The sequence below is a fragment of the Corvus moneduloides genome, chromosome 6, assembly GCF_009650955.1.
Source record: "Corvus moneduloides isolate bCorMon1 chromosome 6, bCorMon1.pri, whole genome shotgun sequence".
NCBI lineage: Eukaryota > Metazoa > Chordata > Aves > Passeriformes > Corvidae > Corvus > Corvus moneduloides.
In genome coordinates, this window is record NC_045481.1 from 55,061,377 (window position 1) to 55,080,622 (window position 19,246).

The 19,246-nt window shown below is 41.2% G+C and overlaps 2 protein-coding genes across 2 annotated transcripts; both read left to right on the plus strand.

Moving 5' to 3' along the window:
* Positions 1 to 277: 277 nt before the first annotated feature.
* LOC116445927 (ovochymase-2-like) lies at positions 278 to 7,633 on the plus strand. Its single transcript, XM_032113105.1, has 9 exons — positions 278 to 827; positions 1,739 to 1,846; positions 1,966 to 2,063; positions 3,971 to 4,080; positions 5,018 to 5,109; positions 5,822 to 5,994; positions 6,213 to 6,308; positions 6,682 to 6,833; positions 7,430 to 7,633. The coding sequence occupies exons 3-9, from the start codon at positions 1,973 to 1,975 to the stop codon at positions 7,631 to 7,633; spliced, it is 918 nt and encodes a 305-aa protein (XP_031968996.1). The 5' UTR covers positions 278 to 827; positions 1,739 to 1,846; positions 1,966 to 1,972.
* LOC116445926 (ovochymase-2-like) lies at positions 7,583 to 19,204 on the plus strand. The gene is given in 14 exon segments (XM_032113104.1): positions 7,583 to 7,625; positions 8,766 to 8,789; positions 10,662 to 10,791; positions 11,230 to 11,370; positions 11,693 to 11,823; positions 12,219 to 12,312; positions 13,051 to 13,182; positions 13,553 to 13,630; positions 14,254 to 14,440; positions 14,677 to 14,746; positions 15,285 to 15,480; positions 15,753 to 15,904; positions 16,211 to 16,379; positions 16,799 to 19,204. Coding segments are annotated over 12 exon segments (1,494 nt in total). The 5' UTR covers positions 7,583 to 7,625; positions 8,766 to 8,789; positions 10,662 to 10,670; the 3' UTR covers positions 16,822 to 19,204.
* Positions 19,205 to 19,246: the final 42 nt, after the last annotated feature.

Sequence of the window (19,246 nt, forward strand, 5' to 3'; positions counted from 1 at the left end):
CCTTTCTTCCTCCTTGGACAGGAGCAGTAACAAGAAGCAACTTTTCTAGCAAGAGTTAAACTTCCTCTGTCCTGCAGTTGGGCCATCTCAGTGGTCCACTGACCCAAGGCAGGCTGTGTTCCCTCCCACCAGCCCCCGACCCCCTGTAAAAACCCCTCAAAGCCAGGAGAAAAAGTGACTGGAGGGCTCTGATGATGAGTATTATCAATATTCTTCACTTTCTCTTGGTTTTAGATTTATTTGGATGTGTGCATGATTATTTTTTAATGACCTCATAGCAAGGAGCAGCTGTGCATTCCTACAGCATGGAGCACACTTTGATTTACAAGCATTTTATTCTCCGAGGGCACAGCAAAATAAGGGACAGCCCAGACTGATTAACATTGATTTGTGCCAGAATTTTGGGGCCAGCAGGAACTGGCTCTACCTGCTAAAACCTGGCTCAGGCTGTTTGGGACAGTTAGTGATTTAATGGCTACATTTTTTTTGCTACAAAGGTTTGGGGCACAGAGCCAGCTCTGCTTTGAGATTCAGAGCAAAGGCCTGGATGGAGATCAAGTGGTGAGATTTGACCTTTGCCTGTGGTGAGGGTCATGCTGGTCAGGAATGATGCTGGTCAGGAATGATGCTGGTCAGGAATGATGCTGGCAGTGCTGCCTGCCAAAGCTGCCAGTGTTAGGAGCCCTAGCAGCTCCTCAGAGGGGCGGTGCCTCTGTCTGCACGGAGGATAAAGGGAACAGCTTCAGGAGAACTATAAATACGTAGCAGAAGAGGAGAACATGGAATAATAGGACAAGAAAGCCTCCACTTCTGTTCTGCCATCCCAGGTAAGGAGCAGCTTGTACAGAACGTGCCCCTCTGTGCTTTTTCTGTCTGATCTCTTTGATGCTGCACAGGAAGTGTTGCCTCTCTGTGAGAAATTGGAATGTGCTGATTGTTTCTCCATTTGCCAAATGGGCAGGATGTTTCTATTTCTCATCAGTGGCTTGTGCAGCATCACTCATAACCATGGAGATTGTTTATTCCTGTTTTCATACCATCCTGTTGCAGTGGGTGAGCAGGGAGCTCTGCTGTACATGGAACTGGTTTGGGGGTCTGGAAGGCTTGTTTTGTCCCTGCAAAATACAAATGAATCCCTGAAGGAAAGCAGCTTTCAAAAGTTTTTGATTAGAGCTGGAATAGTGTTGGTGATACAGGTCTCAGAAGTTGCAGAAGTGGAGATTTCCCCAGGACTAGTAGGAAAACTTCACTCTAAATAAATTCTGTATTTATAACAGAAAACCAACTGCAACTCAAAGTTTCTAGGACAGGGTTTATATTCAGTTGTTATAAAATTGCATATTCAGAATAAAAGCTGGGGTTTGTTATCCTTTGACTGGCAGAGGAAAGAATGAAAAACTAGAAATGAATAAGCACATAAATGATTGTTGGGATGGTCCCTGATAGTGGACGGGGGGGGGATTGTTATTGTGAAACCCTTGGCCAAACAGTAGAACACTGAGCACGCTGCAAACAACATTATAAACTCACAATGTGCTTCTCAGGTCTGGAAAAGTGGCTAAATATAAAGAGCGCAGGAAATAGAAAGTGTTGCTTCCTCAAAAGCTGTAGAAATTGTTGGGGCAAATAGCGACTGATATTTTCTTCATGTGAGTTCTACTTCCATGTGCAGATCTGCCTGGGTAAGTGTTGCTAGCAAAGCATGCAATGGTAACTTCATTTTGTCATTTTGTCTCAGGAAAAATAGTTTCAGAGAGGATTCCAGTTGGTATTTTACAGCAAAGACTTCAGTGATGGTGTGTGGAAGAATCATGCTCTATTAAATCTGGAAAACTTCTTAGTGGAGGTAAGTGTTTTGTGGCTGGATTAATGAGTAACTTCTCCTCCAATGAGTTGCTGTTCCCCTGCAGGGTTTGGGTCTGGATTTCCCTCTCTGTGTCACAAACTCTCCCTGTTTTCACTCAGCCCCAGGATGTGCCTTTCCCCCCGAGAGCTGCAGCTGCTGCTGCTGGGGCTGGTCTGTGTCACAGAGCTTTGTGCTGTGCCAGCTGCTCTTCAGAAAGGTAGGAGGGAAATTTCACGTCCAATTTAACAGTTTTGGGTCCTGATGGTTCTGCTCCAAGGCAGAACAAGCTTGGGAGGCAGTGCTGAAATCAAGAAGCTGCACTGGTTTCGCCCTCTGAGTTATCTATATGAAAGGTTTCTTTCCATGAGTAATTTTTTAATGAAGCTTTTGGTTGATTCCTTGATGATTCAGAACAAATAATGTTAACCTTGATTTATGATTAAATAAATAAAACTGAATACTTTCAAATTTGCAGCAAGGTCATGGTTTATCATGTTACCCATGGGGTACAAACGGAACACAGAAGGTTCTCCCTTCCATTGTCTTACATCTTAAAATCCAGAGTATTCATTTTTTGGAACAATTAATGATAGCAATTGTTCCTGCTTCCTTTGTGAAGATTTATGAATTTATAGAAAACAAGAATGGAAACCAGCAGCCTGTAAAGCAGTCAGGAATCTCTTGGGATTAAAAAACTGCAAAGCATAGGGAATTTTAGAGTTTGTCAAAACACAGATAATAAAAGTTCTATATAATATTAATAAAAATATTATCACTTTAAAACTAACCTTGAACAGGAGGACAGAGTTATTCAATTCTGAAAGAAAAAATAAATTTTTATTTTGTGAATCCCTTTTTTTCATTTATTTCCTTATTCTCATTTGACCAGTACCAAATTCTTTCTAGTAAAACCTAAATCAATGTTTAAAAAAAATTTTTGTCTGTGTTTCCTCTTTCCCCTGTCCTTGTGTCTTTGCACAAAGGGAAAAAGGTGAGTCGAATGATAATTAGGAAAAAATGGGAAAAACCAGATAAATGAACTGCTTTGTTCCTATATAAAGGCTTTTTTATTTAAAAGCTGGTGTAAGTAGCATTGTGTCAGCATTATTGTGACACTTGCATCGGCCATGCTAATCCTGAGGTGACAGCAAAACCTTTTTTTGTAGATGTTGGATTCATCTGGTAGGTCGGAGAATTCCACGTTTCCCAGACAATTTGTACAAGTATTGGTCCTACATCCTTGGAATTCACCCACCTCTCTGCCAAAGCAACAACAAAATGGCCCAAGATTATGGATGCTGTATATTTCCCAACAGAGAGTTTAACAGAATTTGTAGTAAAATCTGTTAGCAATATGTTTTCAACGAGTTTTCATTGAAGTTTTCATCTTTAAGGAAAAAAAAATAAAAAATTGTGGCCACTGTTGGGCTTGGGAAATGCAAAAATAAAGAACTCCTCTTTTACAACTTGCTCCTGGGCAGAACTGGTTGCTTTCCTTCTGTCGTTCTTAAAATACTACCAAAGGAGTAGTTATCACTGCAGACAATTGTTTCTATAAATATTCTCCTTTAGAAACACATACAGATGATAAACTTCCCTCAGCCACAGTAGATAATAACAGTGAGTTAAGAAGAAGTAAATCTGGCATAGTTACAGATGTTCTGGAGAAATCCAGCCACTGTTGTTGGTCATCAGGGTCTGTGTATTGTGCATTTTGACTCTGTTTGTCAAAAATATTTTCAGTACAAATGCTGGGTGCAAAGAGATTTCTGAAATTGATAACAAAACAGTGATTTAGCTCCAAAATAATTCCAAAACTTTCTTGAAAGAGGATATCTGCACAGGTGTTTGTTCATGGAGACAAAATTTAATATATATGGCACAATTGCACCAAAATATGGTCATTTGGAGAACTTCCACAAAATAAAGTACACTGTCTTTTTCTTAGCCCAGTTTAGCCTTAGCCTGGGCAGTTTGTATTAGGAATTACAAGATATGTTTCCTGACATGGCAGAGAGACTGAATTTTGCACCAAGCCATGCCTTCTAATTCCATGTTACCAAAAAAGAAGTAAAACTTGAATCCAGACTGAATCCTTCCTTTTTTCCCCCTTTCCCCCCTCAGATCCTAAGTGTGGGCAGAAAGTTCAAGAGACCAGCCCGTGGAGTTATTTTGCCCTCTTCACTCGGATCGTTGGGGGAAACCAGGCGAAGCAAGGCTCACATCCATGGCAGGTTTGCACAAGCAAATGTGGTTTTATCTGCAGAACAAAGCCCTGCAGAAGAGAAGGCTTTGGGGTGACCTAATTGCAGCCTTCCAGTACGGGAAGGGAGCCCACAAGAGAGCTGGAGAGGAACTTTTTACAAGAGCATGGAATGTCAGGATAAGGGGAAGTGGCTTCAAGCTGGAAGAGCGTAGGTTTAGATTGGCTATTAGGAAAAAGTTCTCTACTGTGAGGGTGGTGAGGCACTGGCTGCACAGAGAAGCTGTGACTGCTCCATCCCTGGAAGTGTTCAAGGCCGGATTGGATGGGGATCTGAGAAAACTGGTCTGGTGGAAGGGCAAGGGGGATTGGATCTTTAAGGTCCCCTCCAACCCAAGCCATTGTATGATATGTATTGTTGAACTCCACCCCGATTTTATGAAAAGCAGTGAAGCAGGTGGAGAGAACTCAGAACCTGTCCTGCTTCCTGATAAAGTTTTGTTTATGGTTTTTATCACTCTTTCTGGAAGAGTATCTGTAGATGATTCTGTTGTAAATGGGTGAAACTGCTCAAAAATAGGGCACAGGACACCAACCCAAGTCCCTGGCTGCTGTCAGGCATCCTTGATTTGCAGTGCTCCCTGTGACCTGCAAAGGGAAAATTCTCAGCCAACCACTCACCTTCGCAGCCTGACGAGTACCTCAGTGACTTGGCATTTATTACAGGTGTGTTGCTTTTCCCCAGGCCCCAAGGCACAGCTGAGGGAAGAACAGCAAGGTTTGGGGTCTCTTAGGCTCAGGGATTCTGAGAATGCCATAGAAGTGTGTGTGCTGGGAATGCAGCATGTGCTTTGGCTGTGTGACTCCTCAGAGAGCACCTGTGTGTGCTCTCTCTGTTCTTCCCCAAAGGCAATTGGAGCAGACACAAAGATTTTCTTTATTGGGTGTGTCTTCTTTAAATGCTGCAGGTTTCCCTGAAGAGAAGGCAAAAGCATTTCTGTGGAGGCACCATTGTTTCTGCTCAGTGGGTGGTCACAGCAGCTCACTGCACCCTGGGCAGGTATGGATGCAGTAGGAATTCAGGAGCAGGCTGCAGGTGCAGGAAAACGTGGATTGGAAACCTGTGCTGTAGCATCTCTTTGTGGTGCTTAGTTACAGGTGCTACCCTTTTATTTCTAATCATTATTTTCCATGTTTTAACTGAAAGGGAGAAAAAACCCTTTGAACATCACAAAACAAAGTTACAGAGTTTGGCAAAGACTGATTTTGGAAGTCTATGTAAAAAAATTAATTTGAAGCAGAATAAAGTGTTTATACTCATTGCTTTTGTGTTCCCTTGTTGCACATGTGATGTGGCAGCAGGAGCCCTAAAGAAGGATTCACTGTGGTTTCATGGCATTTTTAATAAACTCAGAATCCTAGAGAGATTATCTTATTTTTTCTGTACTTTCCTATGCCCAAATCTCCCCTCCTCCTTCAAAAAGCAGTGCATCTAAACACTTTTACACACAGCAAGAAGGCCTGGTTCCTTAGTGGACCACCAAACCATGGTCAGGCCTGTAGCAAAATGATTTTTCTTCTCAGTCCTTTTCATCCCCCAATTCCTACTACAGGGCTCACTCAGCTCCTCCTGAGTTTATTAAGTGCTCTAAAATCTGAAGATGAAAGGTATTGGGTGTCAGAAGTAATAACTTCTCTGTTTAAGAACAACTCTATTTTTCCCTTTCACATTAAAGAATGAGCAGCTGAACTCTAATTTTCCTATTCCACAGGAACCTACTGCAATATTTGCGTGTCACTGCAGGAGAGCATGACTTGAGGCTCAAGGAGAACAGTGAGCAGACACTGCCTGTCAAATCTGTCATTCAGCACCCGAAGTTTGACCCCAGAACTCCAATGAACTATGACATTGCCCTTCTGAAGCTGGATGGCACCTTCAACTTCAGTAAGGCCAGAGTTAGCTGCGATCTTCTTCTCCAAGAGGAAAAGTTATTGTTCTTTGCATGCAGAAGATAAATTGTCAATATGAGATGAATTTTACAGATTCCACAAAAATAACAATACTTTTTTTTGGTTAAACCCCCCCCCAACACTTACAAAGGAAGCTTTTTGTAATTGTTCTTTCAAATACTTACCAGTAAAATTCGTGTCCATGTGTGGCAGGTTCCTCAGTTTTGCCAGCATGTCTTCCTCACCCAGGTGAAAAATTTGAAGCAGGATTTATCTGCACTGCTTGTGGCTGGGGCCGTTTAAAGGAAAGTAAGCCACTCACATTATTTTTTTTTTTCTGAAACTAAGAGCTTGATTTCACAGGCCAGAGCCAGACCAAAAGTAACCATTGAAGGGTCTTAAGAATTGTAATAATCTCAAAATGGGATCTTTGCTTCTATGCCCACCTGTGAATTACCTCAAAACTGGTCACCACAAAATCTAGACCTGCATTTCAATTTTGAAACACTTTGGAATTTTTTCAAGTAAAACTGCTTATATACAAAGATCTGGATGTTTGCCAAAACATGCTTGTAACCATAACATTGCTTCGAGCAAGTTCCCAACCAATTTTTGTGGTGTATTGAGAGTGGCATTAAGTTTACCTTCCAGCTTTTCTTATGAACATTTATTTGTGTTTCAGATGGACTGCTCCCTCAGGTCTTGTATGAAGTCAATCTACCAATCCTAAACAGCAGGGAGTGTTCAAGAGCACTATCAACTTTAAAGAAACCCATCCAAGGTGACACCATAATATGTGCTGGATTTCCAGATGGAGGAAGAGATGCCTGCCAGGTCAGCTGAACTGAGGGCCCTGTGTGCTTAGGAGTGTTTCTCAGAAGCTCTGTGTGCCAAAGTAAATAAATACCCTGTAAACTGGGAGGTTTGGATGTATGAATTCTTTCAAAAGTTCCCTATGGGGCAATGTACTTAATTACATGATTCCACATTAAATACTGTATGGGTTGTAGGACAGGTTCCTGAGAGCAGTTTTGCAATGTACCCCAGTGCAATAATGCTTAGGGCTTTCTAACTTCAGAACACTTGATAAATTAATTAATGTTGGACAGATCCTGAGGACGAAAGCAGGAAGAATTGGATTACAGGAAGGAGAGGAAGTGGGATAAAGGTTAAGTCATTGTTCCTCACTCCCTTTTTATGTGCTCAAACACATCAGAGATGCACCCATGAGGGAATTAATCTGTCTCTCCTCCTCCTGACAATCCTGACTAAACACCCTAAAACCGTGTGTGTCTTCACAGTTCTTTTAAAATCACTGTGTCCTGTGATGCAGGTTTTTAGTAAGGCACAAAAGAGACCTCAATAAACTCTTTAAGGCTTGCTCAGTTGTACAAACTCGGGCTCCTGGGATTTGCTTGGCTTTCTTCCAGGGAGACTCCGGAGGCCCCCTTTTGTGTCGAGGCAAGCATGGTGCCTGGACTCTGGCTGGTGTCATCTCCTGGGGGATGGGATGTGCCCGTGGCTGGATAAGGAATGAGAAGAAGAAACACTACAACAGAGGATCCCCAGGAATATTCACAGACCTCAGCACAGTGCTTTCCTGGATTCAGGAGACCATGAATGCTGGTAATTAAGTCTGCACAGCAATGTGGCCCTCACGTGACAAATCCCCCGTCTCAGAACATTATATTTAATTTTATCTTTTTTCAGGATTCTGCACTTACACGTTTTCCTGTTTCTTGGCAAAGCACTGCAGCGTTTCACAGTCTCTTGAAGTGTATGGTACTGACTGCCAGCTGTCAAAACCAAATTGAGAGCATTGTAGATGTTTGCTTCTCTTCCACTTTGCCTCCTACTTGGACTCTTTTTTTTTAAAGAATGGTCCTTTTATGCAGCTAGCCAGTTAGCATGGTTTTAAAATTTTTAATTTTTTTTTAGTGGACATTCACCAGCTGAAAGTGTCAAAGATTCAGAGATTCCTTAAGCACTTCTTTGAAGTCACCTGTCATTTTCCTTGGCTAAAACATGTTGGATCAGACATATGACAACATGGGGACAAGTCACACTCACAAGTGCTTTTGTTCACTCTTCCCAAAAGGCCATGAATTCCCTCTGTGCTGGGGAACAGTGTGACCATCAGCCACCACTTCCAAAGCCATGGAGCTGGAGATAAAAATGTCAGGGGTGAAATTCACTGAGAGTAATAAGAAACTGAATTGATATTTTCTTCTACATTGGGCTATTTTTGTTAAAGGGTTTTGGAGACTGTGTTAAAACACAGAGAACTGAAAAACTGAGGGAGGGTTATTTAACAGGTTTAGTCAATGAGAGGAAAAAAATTGGGAGGGGAAACCAAAATTTCCTGTTAGAAACCATCTTCAGCTGGTGATGCAAAGAAGGAACCCCCATAATGTGTCAGAGAAAAATGAAAAGGGTTTATCTTCTGAAAAAATGCTGCTCAGACTGAGTAGTGGCCTGTCAAAGGATGGTTCATTCTGGAAGTGGCTGCTCCAGAACTGTTTATTCCAATGTCAGCATTGCCTAAACTTGCAATTTTGTTTTGATTCCAAGCCCTGGTTTATTGTTGGCACTGTGTCCCCAAAAACCATTGGGAGTTACCTTAGTGCCAGCTGTATAAAATTGCCATTTCATGTGAAGTAAAAATAGTAAAATAAAATAAGTAGAAAAAAAAAGTAAATTGTGAATATGAAGCTACAGTAATTTATTCTTCTTTTTCTACCCCCTTCCCTATCCCTCCTTTATCAGATCTGAAAGTGAAAAGCTCCACAGGTGAGTACACTACTTTTCCTCACTGTCTTCTATCTGTGTTAGAGCACAAAAAGTCCCCCCAAATAGTCATTTATATAATTTATAGAGGAGCTTGACTCATTAAAACACTTGAAAATGCATAATTTAAATAGATATGTTTTTCCTCCTGGTTCTGTAAAAAAAAAAAAAATTACTTTTGTAAGGTTTTATTTATGTATTGGTGACTTAATTAAAAGTAATTTCCCTTAAGACAGCTACATATATAAGGCCGTAGTTTTATTGAAATACAAATAAAATTAATGGGAAAAATGCAGAACAGAAGCTCCAGTAAAGCATGAGAGCTAGTGACATTAATACTATATAAAAATGTATATTCTAAAAAGAAAGTGTGAGGTAAACTAGTCGTACTTTTGCACAGTTTGGGGTGACTCTATTTACTTGTCTGTCTATTTGTGAGAATGAAATAAAAAAAACCCCAAAAGCCTCATGAAACCCAACACTAAATGTAACATGTTTTAAATTTAGATCTTTCATTGATTCAGCCAAGTGAATATTTGTCCTGTTCATCAAGTTCATGCAAGGATAATGGGAACAAGTCTTATGAACTAGACCTTAAAACGTTAATTTCTGTAACCTAGAGTGAGATTTGTCAGATGATAAATGATGGGCACACTGTCAGTTAGTGTAGACTTGCTTTGGCCAGGGAGAACTGGGTATTCAAGTACTGTTTGTGGCTTTTTGAAAGTTTTTACTGGTCTTCCCAGGATGCTGCAGGGGAAATAATCTTATAAATACTTGATTCCTTAAATTTGTTTACATATATATAGTTGTTGATAAATGTTGCTTTTACTGGGTTACCTTGCAAGCAGAAGGAAGGGAGATGATTTTTGTAAGTTATTGTGTTTCTGCTGACACTTGGCTGGAGAGGAAATCTTCTGCTTCTTCTATTAAAGTGTTTTTAACAGCACAGTGTACAGTTGCAAAAGTCTCCTGCTGTAACATAACAAAGGGCATTATTACAAATGGGCTGCCATGAACACTTTTGTTATGCTCTGGGGTATCTGTTTTTACTCAGAGAAAATTATTTGTACTGAAATCTTCATGTAGCGAAGAGTTTCTTTAAGGTAAAAAACAAGCACTGCCATTTTTACAAAAAAAATGATAGCCTATTGGCAGGGCTTCATTCTTGCTCCCAGATTATGGGGTTTCAACCTGTTTTACCATAATTCCAAACAAAAGGGAGAAGAGAGAAGACACAGCACCAATCTGCCAGCAGAAACAAAGTACTTTGGCAAGATGTAAACTTACTCCCTATTCCCCTGCTCTGTTTGTTCAAGTTCCAAGACTTTACTTCTGTTCCCTACCATAATCCCGCCTTAAAATATATAGTATCACAAGTTTTCTAATCCATGAGAGAGTTCCAGGGCAGCAGTAGTGCATATTACAGAGCTGGACTTGCATTGACTGAAAACCAAAAGTATTTCCAGCACAATTTTGCTTCCCACCCCACCTTCAGTCTGACATCACTAATATGTTTACACTTTGCCAAAGTACAGCTGAGCAATCCTGTCCCACAATATCCTTGAGATATTTGAGCTTTCTGGTGGCACAGCTGATTGCATTGTCAAGCCTGATTCCTTCTATTATGTTTTAACCCACAGTGTTTTGTAGTGTTCAGGATGGCAAACTCTGCAACAGTGAAGGGGAATTACATTTTCCCGCAAGGCCTGAACAGTTCTATCAAAACCACCAGTATGTAGAGAACACACAGTCTTCCCCCAGAAAATATTCCCCATACAAGTGTAGGTTTTGGGGTGGTTTTTGTTGCATTTTTGTGAATGGGAACTAATTTCTTATTCCAGATTGTGTATATGGACTAATTTCTTATTCCAGATTGTGTATATGTATATTGTGCCAGAAGGGAATTACATACGGCTTCGTTTCTCCCACTTTGATGTGGAGCAAGAAACGTTCTGTGACTATGATTCTTTATCAGTCTATTCAAAAGATGACAGACTTGTGGGTGAGTTGCTGCCCCCTTGTTCTTTGAAATAATCATTCAGGTTGGAGGAAAAGATCTTTGAGATCTGTAACCTGTCAGAGTACTCTTTATTCTAACAGCAAGTGCACCCAGTGAGGATGTGGTGGTTGGTTATGTTTCACTTGCATTTGCTTGATTGATACATTGAGACGTAGGACCTGAAATAAGAGTGTGGGAAGAGAAGAGGCTGGAAAATGCCTGGTAGGGAACTGCATCACATTTCTGGTGTCAATGATTTTCAATTTTTAATACAGCAAATCTGTATAATCTAATGGATTAACAGGGAAAGTAGAGGGATGAATAAGAAATTTCCTTGTCATCCTAAAATTTTTAGAGCTAAGTATTAAAAATGGTACATGCAAGTTTTCTCAAGTAACTAAAGGCCTTAAATTGTGATTATTCTCTAATATTATGTTTCAGGGAAATTCTGTGGAAGAGATCTTCCATTACCTATTTTGATTGGCTCCAATAGCATAAGGCTGAAATTTGTTTCTGACGATGAGGATTATGGAACTGGTTTTTCAATTACCTACAAAGCTCTTACACCAGATATTCCTCCTGGTAAGTCTAAGCCAAGTAATGTGCCTGCCTACACTCTTGGGTGGTGACCTGAAAAAAAATGTCAGGAGAAAATCAATCAGAGGAAGCTCCTGTGGTATTTCTGTGTGGATGATGCTTTCGTGGGGGGCCTTGAGGGAGGCAGCTGAGGCTGTAACGCCTCATGGAGAATTGCTTTTGGTTTTGCTGTGTGCAGCAGTTCACCATCCCTAGGAATGGGCCCAAGGGCCACCTGCTGAGCTTTAAACAAACTCCTGCTCTTCTTGTTCTAGCAGCATTTCCAGCTGGTTCTTTCCTTTCCCTTTTTGTCTTCCTGGATTTCCAGATGCTGGCTGTGAGTCCCTAGCTGTCCTTTTTGAAGAAGGAGTGTTAGAGAGTATGCACTACCCAGAGCACTACAGCAACATGGCAGACTGTCAGTGGATTATCTGTGCTCCAAAGGACCACGTAGTCAAGGTATAACATGAACCCTTCTTGTGTCTGCAGGATGGAAGTGGGCACCACTGAGTTAACAAGAAATTATGCAGCTAAGGACAAACAAGATCAAGCAACATGAGCATGAATAATGCTGCTGGATGCAGTTAAGAGGAATCACTTTCCATCCCAAAAGACAGATAGGTTTGGATTTGTCCTTTAGGTTATGGTAAAAAAGGATTTCCTGAGTTAAATTTTATCATGGCAATTCTTTTTTTCATAAATTTAATATTTATGTATCACCTGTGAGAGGTCTGAATGTCACAGAAACCAAACCTTTCAGGAATCACTCAGAATACTAAAGACTCTGTAGATCTTTGAATTTTTTCCATATGACTTTCACAACAAGGTTCACTCTTCCATTTTTTTATTTAAAGCTTACATACCAGTATTTTGAAGTAGAAGAAAGTGAAGATTGCTCCTGTGATGCTGTGACCGTGTATGAGGATGTGGGATAAGAGGAGGAAATCGGTTTGACTTTTGATTTTTTATTTTGAGGATGATCTATTTCTTTACTAGCCCTGTTGTCCAGCCTATATCAACTTCTAGAGTATCAGGTGATGTTATATGTACTATAATGTAAAATATAATGTAAAAATGCTTGCAAGTACTGATAATTCTTCTCAACCTACAGAGGCAAAGCCATGTTGAAGACAACTGGTTTTGAGTGTTTAAATTCTGTATGAAATGCAGTTCTGAATTAATGTAAATGAAGAAAAGACATAGCACAGTAATTTGGGTTTACAGTAATGATCACACACAAAGCAACCAAGACCTCTCCTTTTCAGAATGCAGTTGTTCTTCACTCAAGAGCATGTAATTTTTGCCACTTGGTTTATAGTGAAAGAGAGGAAGGCCTATCCCAAAAACCTGTTTTCAACATTTGCTTGAAGCTGGTGCTTAGATTAGGGAAAATCAGGTAGCAGGGGTGTTTCACATGTAATGGCAACATGTGGGTGCTACAATAGACTTGTGAAACGATGCCAGAGACTCCTGGTTCTGATGAGGTAACTGCTGAACAAGGACAGGCTATCAGGAATAATAAAACAGTCCTTCAGCCTCGGTCTGCTTACCTCTTGGTCATGGTTATGTTTTACCTTCCTGTCTGAGAGCTGGAATATACAAAATATTGTGCACCCACTGTTGAAATGGAGAAGGCTTCAAAAGTACCTGTTAATTTGTAGTAAGCCTTTGCTTTCTAATTTTTAGCTAAGTTTTGTGGATTTGCCCTACCAGCACCTGTTCTAAGCTCCTCTGCTGTGATGCTGGTTGTCTTCCACTCTGATGAAACAGAGACCTTTGGAGGATTCAGAGCTACAGTCTCCTTTGTTCATGTACCAGGTAATAGAAGAAACTTGGGAAAATGACTCCTTGGGGGAGCACAAAGGGCTCTTCAATGAATTGACAGCTCAGAAATATTTTGCTCTAGGAGAGTCTCATCTAACAAATTGTTTCAGTGAAAAAAGTGGATTGTGACCCTCTTATGGCATTAAACAAAGGCCTACCGAATGGTGAAGACAAACAATGAATCTATGCAAAACCTGAGAGTTTTGTTTGTGGTGCATTTTAAACAGCACTTTACTACTGTAACAGCCCAGATCCCTACAACAGAATTCCTCCTGCAAAAATAAATAAGGTATTAAAAGTGATTCTATAATACAAATATTACTCAAGACATCCTGTTAACACACTCACCACCCTCATTTTCTAGATTTAGATACTTTGAATTCAACTAATGAAGATTTTGAAAATATGGATATTACTGAAGAAGAAATACAGGTTACAACAGGTAAGACTACCTGAGTTATACTTACTTCATGGGAATAGAGAGTACCCTTTGGACTATAAATTCTTCAAATACTTAATGGTTGCAGTTGGCCCAGATTTTTTAGTAAGATATTTTGAGGAAATAAAAAGATGCCCAGTGACATTTACATGCTTTGGCTTTAGCAGAACCTAGTTTTTCTTGTCTCCTTCATCTTGCCAAGTCATGTACAGCAATGCAATAATATTTCAGTTTGTATGTCAGTTTACACCTACTTCCTTTGGGGAAAAAATTGCAAAGACTACAGGGTAATTGAAAACAATAACCAGCATTTTAGAGCTGCCCTTTTTTCCTTTAGTACTCTATGGAGAATGGGATGAGTCCCTGTTCATTTTAGGTTTGAGGCTAAAACTTCTGAAGGGAAGTGGTAGCTTTCATCTTGGTGAAGGTCTGTTTTTGCTAAGATCATCTCCTCAAGGTGGCCTAAACATTTGGATGCTATTTAATGAGGGAAGATGGAAAATTTAGCAAAAAAGGGGGAAGTGGAGCTTGAGAAACTGTGGGGTAGCCCTTAACTGGAACGCTCTTTACTTCTCCAAATCTTAACCTCTAAATGCTTCTTGGAACATCAGCGCTTTCTGTTTCAGAGGATGCTTGTGGAATGCCTTCAAACCAGCCCAGGTTCATCTTCAGTAGGATAATTGGAGGTGAAGAAGCTGTACCATACTCATGGCCTTGGCAGGCCAGTGTACAAATTGCAGATGAGCACATCTGTGGAGGAGCAGTTCTTACCAAAGAATGGGTTGTCACAGCTGCCCACTGCCTTAATTCCAGGTAAGTGCACTGGGATGAGCCCTTCCCTGGGAATGTCTGTAACTCATGGTGTGTCCCTGCAGCCTGCTGGTTCCATCCAGGCTGGCTGGCACAGGTTTGGTTACACCTATTTACAGCTTACACTGGCTCTGGATTCTTCTGCTCCGCACACATGTGCTAGGAACACATTTTAAGATTCACAGGTTTCAAGACTGCTGTTCTATCAGCCTGACAGTGAACATTTTTTTTTTCCTTAGGGAAGCATACAGAGACTTATGGATGGTGGTAACAGGACTTCATGATCTTACAGAGCAAGAGTACAGACAGGTACCATGTGTTCTGTTTAGTAATGAAATACAAATCAATCTTGCAAAATAGTTTTTTAATGTAAATGCAACTCCCAAATTGTCCATATGCAGCAATCTAACAGCCTACACGGTGATCCTAATCTACATTTGCACAACAGCTTTTGTGTGACTATCAACACACTGTGCCTTCACTGAGCTCTAAAGCTCAGTATTCCGGAGGATGTGGGAGTGAGAAGTGTATTGTCTCTGTACTCACTGGTGACTGTCACCAAGACAGAAATAACTGGGGCACAAGTTGCCACTTTGCTCACATTGGATAAAGGTTTTTCCAAGACTCCCTTCCTACCCTTGCTGGATGGAGTTTTCTGCATGTTCCCTGTTCCACGTCACAGATGCATGATCTTGACTTGTTAATATCAGAAAGCTGGTGGTTTCTGGAGCTGCTTTTACATGTGTACTCCTCTTAAGGCATCTTGGAAATTGAAATAAAACCGAAGATGCTTAAAGCCTCACATTCCCAAGCCATTCAGAAAATGTCGATGTCTTTGCTTTCCTAGAAAAGGTCAGTCAAGCAGTGTATTATACACCCAAGTTTTAATGAGACCACTCTGGACTCTGACATTGCCCTACTGCAACTGGCTGAGCCCTTGGAATTCAACCCCTCGGTGCTCCCAGTGTGCCTCCCTGACAAGGAGGAGGTGCTGCAGCCCTCGAGGATGTGTGTGGTCACAGGGTGGGGTGCACCTGAAGCAGGTATGCAGTCTTTGCTGGTTGGGCATGTTGTAGCTGTGTTTTAAATACCACATTCTGTGTTGGAACAGTCCTTCTGTCAATACATTAGTTTTCAGAGAACAGACATGTTAAAAAGTTTTCACTTGCGTAAGCTCAGCTAGACATGAAGGGACGTGGGTGGGAGGAGAGAAAACAGATAATTTAGATTGAGACCATTTGAAAAGGAGAGGAGTAAATCTTCCTTCTGGAACCACTAATTCATGCCTCTATTGGATGACGTGTTTTAATTCAAGACAGAGAAAAGGGGAAAAAACTGCAGCAGCTGGAAGTCCCCATCCTGGCACTTGACGTCTGTCAGAGCTATTACATAAACCTTCCCAATGAAGTGACCCAGAAGATGATCTGTGCCGGATTCCCTCTGGAAGAAGGCAAGGACTCATGCACAGTAAGTTGCATCACCCCTGGGATATGGCCAGATGGGTTCTAGAAAGGGGAGCGTAAAACCTCCCAAAGGTGTTTTCTTGCAAACAGGCTGTGGTGATTTACAGAGAGAGACTCCTTAGCAGTTGGATTTTAATTACCCATATTGCAAAAAGAGCCACTTCCCTTGAACAAAGGTTGTGCCTTTCTATGTCTTTTAAAAATGGAGACCCCCAAGCACGTGAGCAGCCAGGCCCTCTCCTTGCTGAACTTGTTTAAAAACAGAAGGAGTGATGTTGGCTCATGACAAGGTTCCTTTGTCCTTGTGCAGGGCGATTCTGGAGGCCCATTAGTTTGTCCTTCAGAAGAAAACTCGGGATTTTACACCCTTCATGGAATTACTAGCTGGGGCTTGGGATGCGGAAGGAAGAACTACCCAGGAATATACACCAATGTTGAGTTTTTTGTTGACTGGATCAAGAGCAATATTAATAGTAGTGGTATGTATTAAAAAAAAAAATCCAATTAAATTAAGCCTTTTGCTATTGCTGGGTGTTTTACCTGAGGTCTTTTCCAGGGTGCCATTTTCATATTTGGATGTCCAGCACTTCCTGAGATCTTGGCTGTTTAAAATATCCCTAGCTGAATGTCCAGAAACAGACAAATTTAAATCAATAGTAATTCCTGAAAATCTTATTTCTTCCCACTGTATTATTATTCCACTCTCTACTGCATTTCTTGTGTGGATGAATGTTTTCCTTACAATGGCTTTGCAGCTTCATTTCTCAGGGTTGGGAGAAGTAGAGAAGCATGAACTGACAGGTGATGGCAGCCGAGTCCACTTTGGCAAGTTCACAGCCTGTCTTTATTCCTGATCTTTGCAACATTTACCCTGTCTCATTTTTCTTCTTTTTTTCAGATCTCCCCATTTCCGTTGTGTGACTGTCAGAAGAACCTTTCTGATGGATCCCGTTGTGAAACACTTCCAAAGCACAAATGTCATTGAGAACAAAATTTGGTGGGAGAATCTCAGTTCATGATTGATGAACAGACTCCAGAGTAGATGATACTTACCCTCCTGGTGAATTTACTGCTGATTTACCTGGACTGAGCCTTTGGCTTTACACGTGTGTTGGAGCAGTCACAAGTTACCTGCAGGCTCCTGACACTCTGTTAATTCATCTTAGAAGGAAAAAGGGGCAAAATAACCTACATGAGCCAAGCATGTCCTTGAATGTAGTGCTGGAGAGTATAAAATACTGCAGGATAATTTTAACACAATTTCTGGTTTTACAAATTGTGTGCTGTTTAAACAAAACTGCTTGAAAAGACAGGTGTTACAGGCCAAGGGACCATGCAAAAACTGACAGCTATCCTAATTAATCTATGCATTAACTTGTAAATAGCAGTTTGTTTGATGTCCAAAAGGCTGTTTACACAAAAATCTGTGGTGACAGGCTCCAATTAGCTTTGCAGACCCTTCTGCTCTCAGCTTTAGTGTTTAGATCAGTAGGATAGTACAACAGGCAGCACAAGAATAATCCTCCTTTGACTCAATGGTCCAGATAATAACTAGAAGGTAAAAGATGTCATTTAGTTTCTGATGATATTAATGGCAAAAATATTTAGAGAGTTTTTCCCATGCAAGCATTTCGTGCCACTAACCCTCTTTTTTTTTTATTGTATTAGTTTTGAACTTATGTTCTTTGGATTTTTTCAAACCTTTAATTTTATTCTGTAGCTACGGAAACAATAATTTCACTGCCTTTATTCTCAAATGAATAAGGTAAACATTTTTCACCACTTTCTTCTCTTTGCTGTAAAGTTTGAGGCAAAAGCTCACAAAATATTGAGCATGAGTTTCTTGTGAAGATTTGAAAGTACTTAATAGTGGAAGGGCTATGGGAAAATTCTGATTCAGTGATTCAGATTAACAGGTGTGTTACATTATTGATAGAGTATGCTTGTTCTAGCTTTGATAAACACTCTGAAGAGATCTTAGGACATCAGTGGTGGGAATATATCCTTTGTAAATTTTTCTAATAGAAGCCCGTTAATGTTTAGTTGTGGTGGAAGCTGCCGTTAGCTGTCTGTATCAGTTTATGCTGGGAGCAAATGTGTGTTATCTCTTGGCTGCTATTCTGTTTTGCTTAACAGGAACAAGGTGGCTTTTATCTGTTTATTAATTTAAGACAAGGATTTCAAGTGGATGTGTTCAGAAAAGCAAAAAATGTGTGGGGAGAAGTACAAGTGGTATCAGCTGTGCTGATATTGATATTTATCAGCAGTGGTTATATGCTGATAAATTGGTATTTCTTATGAAAATTCCTGTCTTGAATTCTGTCTTAAAATGTCTGGTTTTGATTTGATTGTTAGGGTACTAACTTTTTGCTTGGCTGCTTGATGTTGACCTTTTGTGTTTCTCCTAGTATGATTTTACAAGGAGCCGAGTTTTGCTTTTGTTTGTTACATCTTTTTAGTCTCTTGTGAGGTGCCGGTACCTTTTAGCAAGAGTGTGAACTGTTTCCTGATGCAAATGAAGTCTGATTAAAAAAAAAAGTAAAAAAAAAAGAAAATTATGTTCAACGGGGCTCATGCAATGGGACTCTATTTTAGACTTTTAGGTGAGGCACTGTGACTGTAGGTTGTCCTGTTTGCCTCTGGAATGGTGTGCTGACGGTGTCCTGCTCTCTCTGTGCGCCTCTGCCTGTGCAGATAACACAGGCCATGCTTTTTCTGACTCTCCTCCCGCTGTGGGTCTGCTCAAAAGGACATAACAACCCCATTCTCACTGGATCTTCCCGGTTTTCTTTTCGCCCAGCTTTGTTTCCCTTGCCCTTTTCGAGAAGTGGCACGAGGGCAGGTTTATTTCTCATTTAGGAATCCATTTATTGCCATGCATGGGGTGCACAGAAATACCGCTATTTCTTCATCTCAAGTGACTAGTTCGACTTTGGGGCCCTCCCTTTCTTTTTCCCCACAGAAAGGATTGTTAAGCATCGGAATGGACCGCCCAGGGAGGTGGTGGACTCCCCATCCCTGGAGGTGTTTAAGGAAAGACTGGATGCGGCACTCAGTGCCATGGTGTGGTTGACACGGTGGTGTCCGGTCACAGGTTGGACTCGGTGATCTCAGAGGTCCTTTCCAAGCTAATCGATTCTGTGAAATCAGGAATTCGGCTCCCGGGGCAGCCTGACCTGCCCGGGCTAAGGGCGGACCGGGGCCCTCAGCAAGAGCCCGGCTCCAGCCCCCGCCCTGCCCCAGGCTGGACCGGGAGGCGGAACTCGCGGAGGAGCCGGGAGGAGGAGCCGGGAGGAGGAGCCGGGAGGAGGAGCCGGGAGGAGGAGCCGGGAGGAGGAGCCGGGAG

Coding starts and splice junctions, on each gene's coding strand:
- LOC116445927 (XM_032113105.1), top strand. CDS start 1,973: ATGTGCCTTTCCCCCCGAGAGCTGCAGCTGCTGCTGCTGGGGCTGGTC. Junction 4,081..5,017: donor AAGGCTCACATCCATGGCAG/GTTTGCACAAGC, acceptor TAAATGCTGCAG/GTTTCCCTGAAGAGAAGGCA. Junction 6,309..6,681: donor CTGGGGCCGTTTAAAGGAAA/GTAAGCCACTCA, acceptor TTTGTGTTTCAG/ATGGACTGCTCCCTCAGGTC.